Here is a 12,314-nt window from a genome sequence, read left to right as displayed (position 1 = left end):
GGGGAAAGACCCCAGCCCATGCCTGCTGCTTGCTCGTAAGACAAGGTATCACAGTACTTGGAATCAGCCAGCATAGATTCCATGAATCTCCTGGGAGGGCGCAAAGACCACCTTCGGGAGCTTCCCAGCCGGGTCCCCCCAGTTCTCCGGTGGATCTCTTCCACACACCCTCGCCGCCCCCAGCCTCTGCGCCGCCGCCCGACTGTCATCTTGTAAAGAAGTGAGAAGAGGAGGAGGAACTGGGTGCCGGTGGTGGCGGAGGAAGGTGAATGCTGCCCGGAGGCTGGGAGGGAGGCGGAATACAGGAGGAGGAGGGAGGAAGGAAGACACAGTAGAGGGAGGGGGGAAGGGGAGAGAGAGAGAGAGAGAGAGAGAGATGAGCTCGACGGAGCTCATCCGAACAAAACCTCCCAGAAAGAAATCCCGGCGGGGCAAATGGAATTCCCCGCCTCCTTTTGCTTGCACTGGCAGTCCTGAGGCAGGGAATCCCGGCCGTGGAACAGACAAAGCTCCCTGGGTCGCCCTGTCGTCTTAAAGCAGCAAAGCCCCCCCCCCGCTGCCACTTTTGCCTGATCCTCCACGGGGGGGGGGGAAGAGCTGTGGTGGAACAAGTGAGAGGAAGCGAGCAAGTGGGCTCCAGGTTCAGACACGGCTTCCCCTCCCCCCGCGGAAGACCAGGAAAAAGCGGCAGTGGGGGGCTTCGCTGCTTTAGGGTGACGGGGAGACCCAGGGAGAGCCAGGGTGCCTTGTCTGAGGCAAAGCGCAGGTCCTTGCCACGGCCAGGATTCCCCGCCTTGGGACTGTCGGTGCAAGCAAAAGGAGGCGGGAAATCCCGCCGGGGTAGCAAGCAAATAGGAAATTCCGGCAGTGACAGTCACAAGGCAGGGGAATCCCTGCTGCAGTAAGAGCGCATGCGCAGTAAGAGAGCCCACGCCCCCGGCTCGGGTTCGTAAGGTGAAAATGGTTCTTAAGACAAGGCAAACAAATCGTGAACCCCGTATCACGAAAAGTTTGTATGACTAGGGGTTCGTAAGACAAGGTATCACTGTACAGTATATCCTGTGTTATTTAGGTAACGTAATGGATGGACGAGGAGAGATGGAGGTGATAAGAAGCACAAAAGGAAATGCAACTGGGGAGGTCAGTGTCCATTTGGTGGCCAGTGAAAATACTGTGCAAAATGCCCACTTACCAGCAACTACCTTCATCATACCAGGTGAGTGCTCAAATTTATTTATTTATTTAATTAATTAATTTCAATGCTACCCTTCTGAGATTCAGGGCATCTTGCAGCATTAAATTCTGAGGTTTGTTACTTTGCTGCCTCCAATTCTTTTGCAGTTCCTTTTTTCCATTTTTATGCCTTTAGTATCAGATCACATACACAGCTGAGTCATTTTTCATCATTTAGTTGTTTTATATTTATCAAGTTTAGTTGGTTTTATATTTTTCAAGTTGATATCATACATTAATAAAAAACATTTTCTCGAAAGTTGTAAGATGTTACAACTGTATATTTTGATTTAATGTTGATCTTTTCATAATCCCTCCCTCCCAGGTCAGGGGTAGGCAAAGTTGGCTCTTCTATGACATGTGGACTTCAACTCCCAGAATTCCTGAGCTAGCATGATTGGCTCAGGAATTCTGGGAGTTGAAGTTCATAAGTCATAGAAGAGCCAACTTTGCCTACTACCCCTGTCCCAGGTATATTGCTCTGTAATGAAATTGGGTGACCTTTGATCAAAGGTAATTATTTACCTGCGTGTATACTGTACTGTTTTTCTTCTTCATAAGCAACCACAACTACTATAAACCTTCCAGTGAACACCTTAGAAATCCAGCGATTCCCCCGAGAAGCCCAGAAAAACATGGGGACAGAGAGACCAAGAGAGGGTATGGGGAACGAGCCCATCACAGCGACAGTCATCCCTCAGATCAGTGGAGTGCAGATTTGCAACACCATCCGGGATCTGGAATGGAAAGATGGGATTGCCACTCTTCCTGGGAGCAATCTAAGGGTAAATCAATGAAGACTCTTTTTTAAATTATTCTTAGATGTGTATACCCATGGGCAAATTTCAGGAGTAATACTTGATTGACACGTAATATACAGATTAGTTCTCAATTTACAATTAGCCACCTACCAACCATCAACCATTCAAAGTTATTACAGGCGCCTCCCCCAAAAACTATTTATGACCCAATTTTGAATTTATAGAGGCTTACTATGCACACACACACACCTGCGATCATATGATCACATTTTGAGCACTTGGCAACTATCTCACTTTTATGGCTGGTTGCATCTCCACACATGAGTGCAAGTTTTAATATTTTTTCCCCGCAGTTTCTGATGTTTACTTCTGATTTCCGGTTAAAAAAAAGTGTGAATAAAATTAATTTCCTTCATGAATACTGCATGTTCATCAAAAGTAATGTTTACTTAACGACAGCGCACAAGAAGTCATAAAAGGGCAGATTTAATGACCGCAACAATTTAAGACTGTAATTCTAAGCTCAGTTACATTCATAAGTTGAGAACTACCTGTACTAAGCCTTTCAACAGCACTCAAAAAGGGAGAACATGATGAGAACCCTGGGTCTGGCATTCAGGTCTTTTGCTAAAGCATGACACTTATCCCTAGATACCTCAATAGCATTTATATGCTTAATTAAAACTGCAGTTCTGATTTGAGATGATTACACTGGTCAACACAAAAAAATGAGCAAAGAGAATATTTCTGTTTTATGGAGTTTGATGTGCTGATTCCAAAAAATATGCTTAGTTTTGCTCTATCACATAAAGTTTCTGATATAGAAGCATTTTTGTTATTACATTATTTCTACATTTTCAATGCAAGTGGTGATTACTGTTTCACCAGTATATTTCCTATACCTTATTATAGTGATGCTGCTCCGTGGAAACTATACCTCCTACAGAAAAAAATATATGCCGTACATTTTTTAAATCAGAACAAAAAAATTGATTCAGAAAAGTACAAGGTCAACTGCAATGATTACAAAAAATATTTCTTTTTATAGACCAGTGTTATTTAATAGAGATCTGGAATCTATCATTGAATTTTTTTTTAAGGGAATTATATATACTAAGCAGTCTTAAATATACTAAGCAGTCATCCATTACAACATTCTTTTACTAAAGCTATATTCTTGCAAGTATTCCCTTTGTCCCTGAACTCCTGATATCATGCATATAGTATGTCCTACGAACATACCCAAAGCATGTGTTTTTCCATGCTTAGTGAAAGGACAGTTTGTTTTCTCTCAATCACAATACAGTGTTCCCTTGATTTTCGTGGGTTCGAACTTTGCGAATAGCCTATACCGCGGTTTTTTAAAAAAATTAATTAAAAAACACTTCACGGTTTTTTTCCTATACCACGGTTTTTCCCACCCGATGATGTCATATGTCATCGCCAAACTAATAATTTTTGCAAATAAATAACAAAAAAATAATTATTGTTAATAAATAATTATGTTTATAAATATCAGGATCAATAAGTGTCTTATTCAATGGTGAGTACCAGTAATAATGGTGAGTAAATGGTTGTTAAGGGAATGGGAAATGGTAATTTAGGGGTTTAAAGTGTTAAGGGAAGGCTTGTGATACTGTTCATAGCCAAAAATGGTGTATTTACTTCCGCATCTCTACTTCGCGGAAATTCGAATTTCGCGGGTGGTCTCGGAACGCATCCCCCGCGAAAATCGAGGGAACACTGTATTGGCATGTACCAAATTTGCTGTTTATTTCCCCATTGACTGACACCCCCCCCCCCATCTTGTATTGACACAGTTTCGAATAAATGAATATGGGACAGTAAAAGTAGTTAGTGCTGACAAACCTCCACCCGCAGAACCCATACAGGAATGTCAGCCGGAAAGAAATGGGGATGATGGAGAGGTACTTACCTGCAAGGGCAATCCTATCAGGACTCCAGGTGAGGATTTGGAGAGGGAGGCATGCAAACCTTTATATACTCATTTCCACAAGGATAGGTTTTACTAAACCATGGCAATGTGGAGAATGTTAAAAACCATGACTAATTGCTCTTAATACTTCATGAATTTCATAGATGTCCTGATTTGCTGGGAAATGTGAATTCCTCAAGTATTCTTTTTCTCTAGTCCTGACCATTCTGTGTTAGCCGGGATAATAGATGTTTGTGTATCATTTACTTCTTTCCAGTCCCAAAAGTAATGTTGCAAATGCATTTTGTGTAGGTCTCAGATAACGTATCACTTATTTTATTGGTCAGCAGGATTACACTCTGAAAAATGAAGAAAAATGTACTCAACTGTATTTCTGTATGTTTCAGATTTTGCCAGGCCTTGTGCAAAATGTAAAGGGCTGCATTTCAAAATGGATGATTTCAGAGATCATTTGTGGAGAGGAATTTTAGTGTTTTCAGTGATAAAATTAATTCCTTAAACCCTTCCAAAGTGTAAAGTATCATTCTGATACTTTAAAAACCCCAACACTTAAAACGGTAATAGAGATGTTTCAAATGTTGAGCTTCTGCTACTCTGATCATGGTCTGACCTGTGAAAGATAGGCTGTTACATTTTCATTTTGTACTCTTGACCTAAATATATATCTAAGTAATTGACACATAAAACATACCCAGAGCTCAGCCTACTGGATTATCATTCCGCAATTTGACCTGACCCAGAAAATGTTCTCATTATCATAACATTGATGTGACTTATTTGAGCTTTTCATTTTCTGATTTCTGTAGAATCAGATATTCCAGAGCCTCTTAAACTTCCAACAGTAGACAACCTCTGCCATTGCAATACCTGTGGCCGAAGAAATATTTCTGGGTCAACCCAGGAAGGCCGGGCATTTTGCAGTGAGAACTGTCACCGGCAATTCAAAGAAAGGTAAAAAAGACGTTGTCTTTAAAGGGTGGGGAGAGGAGGTAGGGAGAGAAGAAAAATTAATGCACTTTTAATGTCTTATTCCTGCTGTTTCCCCCTCCCTTACTTCCATGGACAGAAAGAAATACTGTAAATCTTGTTTCAAAGGAGCACTTGGGCAAAAGAGCATGCATCAATGCTGTTGTGAGTGGTCCTTGACCAACTCTGGTAATGATAGATTCTGAGGAGGATGAGACAGGCCCACCTTGGTACCCTGGGCCAGTGATTTTGCCAGCTGATGCAGAGAGTGAGAGTGAAGGAGAAATAGACCTGGATGAACCTGAAAGACATCAGAGATGGCAGATATGCCAATGACAGTAGGGTCTGACTTAGAAGGGGAGGAGGAGGAAGACCATGAGCCTTTGTTAGATGCCCGCTTTAGAAGACTAAAAAAAAACCAAGAATACTTGTATGGGAAAAGGAAGTAGTCTGTAGTTTGTTACCTCTAGGGAATTGTTGACCACTCCCAATAGGTATTTAAAGGTGGCTGTTGGGAAATTTGGGGTAGAGTTTCAACGTTTTGTAATGGAGTCAGTTGATGTTTGAGGTTCTAGCCATGTTACACTAGACAACTGTTATTTTTCTGCTAAAATCCTTGGAGGAAAAGTGCCCTGTCTGGAGAGTCTGGAAAGCTGTAACTATAAGTCTATGAATCTGAAGAATCCTTATCTCATAAAGGAATGTGCAATTAGCTTTGAACTCTCGCAGCAGCCTAGCCATTGTACTGTTATCTTTTAACTCCTCTCACTGAGAAGCTGCCAAGATGAACTCACATGCATGGCTTTGGTTTGCATAAATGATGTTCTCCGTACTGAAGGAGCGGGTCCAGCAGTCACATGGGTTGCTCATGTCCAATCCGGTGGAACTGAGCCTAGTGTTAAAAAAGCTTGCCGGATCCGCCCCTTCCCCAGAATTCGCTCAGTTCGCATATCCTGCGGTTGTATTGTGATAGCTCGTTCAACATTCTAACACCTTCCCTTCGATCTTTTCCTTCAAAAAGTAGTAAGATTTATTGTCTTTATTTAATTACTTGCACTAATAGCGCCAGCCGTTTGCGGCTCGGCTTTTTTCCTTGGGAGAAGTTGCGGTTTCGTTTCCCCCCGGCTGTTTTGCCGTTTACGATCCCCGCTGCCGCTTGTGGATTCTTTTAATCCTTTTGGCCTGGAGGTTTGGGTGCAAGTATTGATTCATTGATTGATACCTCCTGCGGAGTGAGACGCTTGTTTTAGTCTCCTGGACTTAGTCGATCGCTTCCACTTTAACATTTCTACTACGGAGCGATTTTTTCGGCGCGAAGGCCTTCGCGCCCTTTTTAAATTTAGGCCTCTCGTGTTGGCCTCCTGCCAGCCGCGTAGGCCTCAGTCCACCGCGTGGATCCCGGAGTGGGCTTTGGGACGCTCAGGCTTAATTCTCCACCGGTTAAGCCTCCAACCAGAGTGCCTTGGTTACTTTAATTAAAGTTTAGGGAGGCTGGGCCACGCTGTATTTGGGGGCACGAACTCTGGGTTTGCCCAGATTGTCCTCAAGTCTCAGCAGCTCCGAGGCCTCGGAGCAGGATCCATTCCTCTTGGGAAGGCTTTAAAATCTTCTCCCTTATTATTCTGTGATTTGGCTCAGTCTGGTCTTCTGTAAATTGTTCAGACTATGGCTACTTTTCCCAAGAGAGGCACAACTAAAGGTCCCAGAGAGGCCAGGCCTACAGGCGATGAGATTACCAGTATCCCCCAGGCCTCGACCTCCTCTTCTTCAGGGGCCCGCCCCTCGACCAAGGTCACCAGGGCTGAGAAGAGAAGGGACCTAGCCCTACAAAGAATCCATGACAAATCAGCAAAGCGTTTGAAAGTACAGGCCCAAGTACTTAGTAGTCAAGACCCCCCAGAGGCTTCTAGTCTGCCTCCTTCTGGGGTCCCTGTGTTATCTCTGGATGAGCCAAACCTAGACAGACCCCAACCTAACCTATGGGGAATAGGTCCAGAGGAACCAGATATTATTGAAGATTCTCCCCAGCCAGGACCCTCCCAGGCCTTCAGGGATTCTTCTGCCATTCCTGCTGATATTTCCAATTTACCTCCTGAATTCCAATCTATTTTTTCTGTGTTGTCCAAGGCCATTGATGCTAAATTCTCTACCATCAATGAGCTCCCTTTACCTCCTCCTCCTCTTCGTCCCTCCCGCCCCTTGGGTTCTTCCCCAGCGGTTAGAGCTCCTATTCAGGATGATTCAGACTCTTCTCAGGACGAATATGAGGACATGGAGGAGGATGAGGATCCTTTTCAAGGCCTCTCAGATGATGAGGAATCCCAAATAAAGGTTCCTTCTCCAATTACTATTTTTCCCTCTCAATTGTTCAAATCTCTCCTCCTTAAAGCTAGAATTTCTACGGGATTGGCGGCCCAGGAGAAACAAGCCTCCTCATCCACTGATCCCCCGGAGGAGAATTTACCTTACTTCACAGAGGAACAGGAGGATAATGAGGTAATTCCTATGCCTAAATTGTTTAAAGATGCCTTACTTAAGCAGTGGGACTTCCCAACTTCTGGGCTTAATCCCTCTACTAAGGACAGAAAATTATACAAACTTTCCTCTTCCTATGAGGAGCTCCTATCCTTTCCCAAACCGGATGAACCTGTCAAGATCCTTCACTCGGCGGCTGCTGTGCCAGGCGAAGCAGAGGAAGTCCTCCGCCCAGAGGACAAGCGGATTGAACAAATGCTCAAAAGAGGATTCACCGCAGATTCCTGGGCCATTAAAAGTTCTGCAGCGGCTTCCTTTTTCTCCAGAGCCATGCTTCTGTGGCTTCGCCAGCTTCAACAGCATATTCCTCCCGATGACTTGAGAGGTCAACAGGACTTCAACAAGGTCTTTGCAGCTGCTCAATACGTGGCTGATGCCACTTTACAATCTACTAGATTTTCTGCTAAGTCTATTGCAGCTTCTACTACGGCAAGAAGACTCCTATGGATTCGTCCTTGGCAAGCGGGAGTACGCCAGAAGTGGCAGTTATCCCTGGGGCCTTTAAAACGCGGCCTTCTTTTCGGTGATCTTCTGGATCCACTCCTCACGGAAACTACGGACAAGAAGAAAGTTTTGGGTCCAACCACCAAAAAGGCATCCAAAACGCAGTCCTTTCGTCGCCCAGGGCGCCAGCAAGATCAAACGGCTTCCTATCAGAGATCTCCAGGTCAGTATTCCCCCCGTTTTCGTTCCCAAAGTAGGAACTCCAGGGGCAGAGGCTTTCGCTTCCAAAGGGGAGCTTCCTCTAACAGGGCTTCAAAGAAACCTAGATGGTAATTTTTCCTCAATTCCCATAGGAGGTCGCCTAGCCCATTTCGCCTCTAATTGGCGTCTCACCTCCAAGGACCCTTGGGTCATTGACACTGTTCAAACAGGTCTTCTTTTAGAATTTATTTCTCCCCCCCCGAAACGTTTTATTTCCTGCCCTTCTCCCAGGTCCTCCTCAGATTGTAACCGTATGGAGGAGGCCATTTCCCACTTATTGTCCATCAGAGCCATTCAACCTGTTCCCTCCAGTCAGAAGGGTCTAGGTTTTTATTCCATTCTATTTATGGTTCCAAAATCCTCTGGAGGTTGGAGAGCTATTTTGGATTTAAAGAAGCTGAACCTGTTCATCAAATATAGGAAGTTTAAGATGCACTCCTTGTCATCTATTTTGGCCGCCATCCACACGGGAGATTTCATGGTCTCTTTAGACCTCACTGAGGCTTACCTCCACATTCCTATAGCCAAATGCCACAGAAAGTTTTTACGTTTCTCCTTTCAAGGCAGACATTTCCAGTATAGGGCGATGCCATTTGGCCTTTCCTCGGCCCCTCGGGTCTTTACAAAGCTCTTGGGGTCCCTGGCGGCCTATATCCGGGCGTCTCCCATCCACATTTTATGTTATCTTGATGATATTTTGATTCATGGGAACTCTCTAGAGAAAGTGAAAACAGACCTTTCTATCACCATGTCAGTCCTTCAGGACCATGGTTTTTCCATCAACTTTGATAAAAGCCATCTCCAACCTTCCACATCCATATTACACCTGGGATCCATTATTGATTCAGAATCTTCCCAGGTTTTTCTCTCTCCCGAGAGAAAACTCAGTATAGGGGAGTTAATTTCTTGTATTTTATCAAAACCTTCAGTATCCATAGTATCCCTGTCTTCCCTTTTGGGGGAAGATGGTGTCATGCATAGGCATCATTCCCTGGGCTCGCCTTCATGCTAGGGAACTTCAGTGGCTTCTATTACCCTTTCAGAGATCGGGGCACAGCAACTCAAATCGTCGCATTGTCATCCCACCAGTTGTTCGCAGATCCTTCAAGTGGTGGAAATCTCCGGCCATGGACAAAGGATCCCCGTTCAGGTGCCCGGATCAATTTGTCATCACCACAGATGCCAGTCTATCGGGATGGGGCGCCCACGCCCAGGGGATGATAGCCCAGGGCACGTGGTCCCCGAAGAAGCTTCCAAGCCAATCAATTGGCTAGAATTAAGAGCCGTTTCCCTGGCTCTGAAGCACTTCTCTCCTCGCATTCCCAACCGGCACGTTCTCATCCTGACCGACAACATTGCCACAAAAAGCCATATCTGCAGACAGGGAGGCACGAGGTCCAAGGCCCTCATGAGGGAGGCTCTCAAGTTAGGCCTTTGGGCGGAAAAACATCTTCGGTCGCTCCTAGCCGACCACATCTCGGGGAGCCTAAACGTCCAGGCGGATTGGCTATCTCGAGCAACGATAGACCCGGGAGAGTGGAACCTCCATCAGGACCTGTTCCATCAAATCAGTCTCAGATTCGGCCTACCAGTTCTGGATCTCTTCGCGACCAATGCGAACTCCCAACTCCCTCGCTTCTTTTCCAGATTTCCATCCCCGGGAGCGGAAGCAATCAATGCCCTCCGGAGCCCATGACCTCCAGGCCTACTCTACGCATTCCCGCCAATTCCAATTCTCCCGGACGTGATTCACAAGGTCCTCACCGAGAGGGCCCGAGTAAGCTTAATCGCCCCTCATTGGCCCCGCCGGCCCTGGTTCGCGGATCTCCAACAGTTGTCCGTCCAGGACCCTTGGCGACTCCCCGTTTCGGGGGATATGCTGCGGCAGGGGGCCTCATTCCATCCAGACCCGGAGTGGTTCCACCTCACCGCCTGGCTGTTATCAGGAGAGATTTAGAGCTGCGTGGTCTCGACCCCGATACTGTGGAGGTCATTTTAAAGGCCAGAAGGGGTTCGACCAATCGAATATACGACCACACATGGTCCAAGTTTCACCAGTGGTGTCTACAGGAAGGCCTTTCTCCCCTGTGCATTCCCATTCACAGAATCATTTCCTTCCTTATGCAAGGTTTCCATAAAGGACTCTCCACCAGCACCCTCCGGCGTCATCTGGCAGCCATTTCATCTGTCTTAGGGGGCCCCCGCAGACAGCCTCTCCGATCCTTCCCAGAAGTTCAGGAATTCCTCAAGGGCATAGCCAACCTCAGACCTTCCAGGGTCCACAGGTATCCATCCTGGGATTTGCCACGGGTTCTCCATTCCCTCACGCAGGCACCATACGAACCCCTAAAATCGGCGTCCCTCAGGTATCTATCCTTTAAGGTAGCATTCCTGGTGGCTATTACCTCTGCCCGACGCATTTCGGAGCTGGCTGCCCTTTCTATCAGGCAGGACCTTTGTCAATTTCATCAGGACAAGGTAGTCTTGCGACTGGACCCCACCTTCTTACCCAAGGTCAGTTCCATGTTCCACAGAACTCAGGATATTGTCCTACCTTCCTTCTGCCTCCAACGAGACCATCCCTTGGCAATTAGATGGCACACCCTGGATCTCATTAGAGCGCTGAGAATCTATATCCAACGCACAGGACCCTTTCGGAGGTCAGAAGCACTTTTTATAGCCTATCACCCCAGAGTCATGGGTGCCAAAGTGTCTTCAACAGTTATAGGTCGTTGGATCAGAGGGACCATATCTAAGGCCTATGAGTCGGCCTCCCTCTCAGTTCCAAGGAACATCACAGCGCATTCCACCAGGAGCGCAGCCACCTCGGCCGCTTGGGCGACTCAAGCCCCGTTGGAGGAGGTCTGCAAAGCAGCCACTTGGGCCTCACCAAATTCCTTCATCAGGCACTACAAGATTGATTCTTACGCTTCAGCGGATGCTGCCTTCGGCAGAAGGGTACTCCAATCCGTTATCTCACACGATAGCAATTTAATCCCACCCTAGGGACCATCTATTGGGTATGTCCCATGTGACTGCTGGACCCGCTCCTTCAGTACGGAGAATAGGCGTTGATTGCTTACCTGAACGCCTCTTCTCGTACGGTGAGCGGGTACAGCAGTCACTTCCCGCCCTTGTATGTGTTTTCTTTATCTTTCTATAACCTTTCTTCCTCTAACAATAAGAGTTGAACACTACAGAGCTTCACAGCTGAGCCTAGTCTATGGATTCGCGAATTCTGGGGAAGGGGCGGATCCGGCAAGCTTTTTTAACACTAGGCTCAGTTCCACCGGATTGGACATGAGCAACCCATGTGACTGCTGTACCCGCTCACCGTACGAGAAGAGGCGTTCAGGTAAGCAATCAACGCCTATTTTCTATATAAAAAGGTTGATTTAAAATATCAGTGAGTGGATTCCTCCATTGTTTTCAATCTGCATAGGGCCAGGATAGAACAAATGCTGAATAGCTAAAATAGACAAATTTATGTAACATAGGTTACATCAATGTTTCTTAACCTTATCAGCTTTAAGATGTACGGATTTCAACTCCCAGGAGTTAGTGAACATTGTAGAGAAGCACAACTTATAGATATATTAAGTGGACATTTTTCATAGGTGATCTTTTGACCTGAGGATTTTGCAAGGGATATACAAATGTCTATAGAGGAATCACATCACCTTTGTCAAAGTACATTTTTTATTTCCCCAGAACAAATGTTCCCAATTCCAAATATTTTGCATCTACATTGAAGCATTTTGATTTCTTTTTTTTTAAAGGAGAGGATAAGAATATGATGTCAAAATCGCTTTGTAGCAATGAATGTGAAGCATAGACTAATTATCAATATTGATTAGTCTTGATATTCCAAGTAAAATGATGGTGAGAAAAGAATCAATTTCATTTAAGGTTTTATTGCAGGGTCCTCTAGTGGAAATGCTATAAGTAAAGTCTAGTATTTCTGAATGTTTAAAAATGTTAACATTGGGGTGTGCCTTTCTTGAAAAAAACAGTTTACAGTGTTCCCTCGATTTTCGCGGGTTCGAACTTCGCGAATAGCCTATACCACAGTTTTTCAAAAAAATATTAATTAAAAAATACTTTGTGGTTTTTTTCCCTATACCACGGTTTTTCCCACCCGATGACATCATATGTCA

The 12,314-nt window shown here is 45.4% G+C and overlaps 1 protein-coding gene across 1 annotated transcript in view; it reads left to right on the top strand.

Annotated features, from left to right (window-relative positions):
- Positions 1-12,314, top strand: part of L3MBTL1 (L3MBTL histone methyl-lysine binding protein 1) — a 57,849-nt gene that overhangs the window by 13,886 nt on the left and 31,649 nt on the right. Inside the window, exons 2-5 of the mRNA XM_070748821.1 lie at positions 1,073-1,216; positions 1,795-2,018; positions 3,815-3,959; positions 4,758-4,902. Of these exons, the coding sequence (XP_070604922.1) occupies positions 1,081-1,216; positions 1,795-2,018; positions 3,815-3,959; positions 4,758-4,902 (650 nt within the window). The 5' untranslated portion in view covers positions 1,073-1,080. The remainder of the gene's footprint in view (positions 1-1,072; positions 1,217-1,794; positions 2,019-3,814; positions 3,960-4,757; positions 4,903-12,314) is intronic.

This window comes from Erythrolamprus reginae, chromosome 3 (assembly GCF_031021105.1).
Source record: "Erythrolamprus reginae isolate rEryReg1 chromosome 3, rEryReg1.hap1, whole genome shotgun sequence".
Taxonomy (NCBI): Eukaryota; Metazoa; Chordata; class Lepidosauria; order Squamata; family Dipsadidae; genus Erythrolamprus; species Erythrolamprus reginae.
Note: the sequence above shows the minus strand (reverse complement) of the source record. Positions and strands in the feature narration are given on the sequence as shown.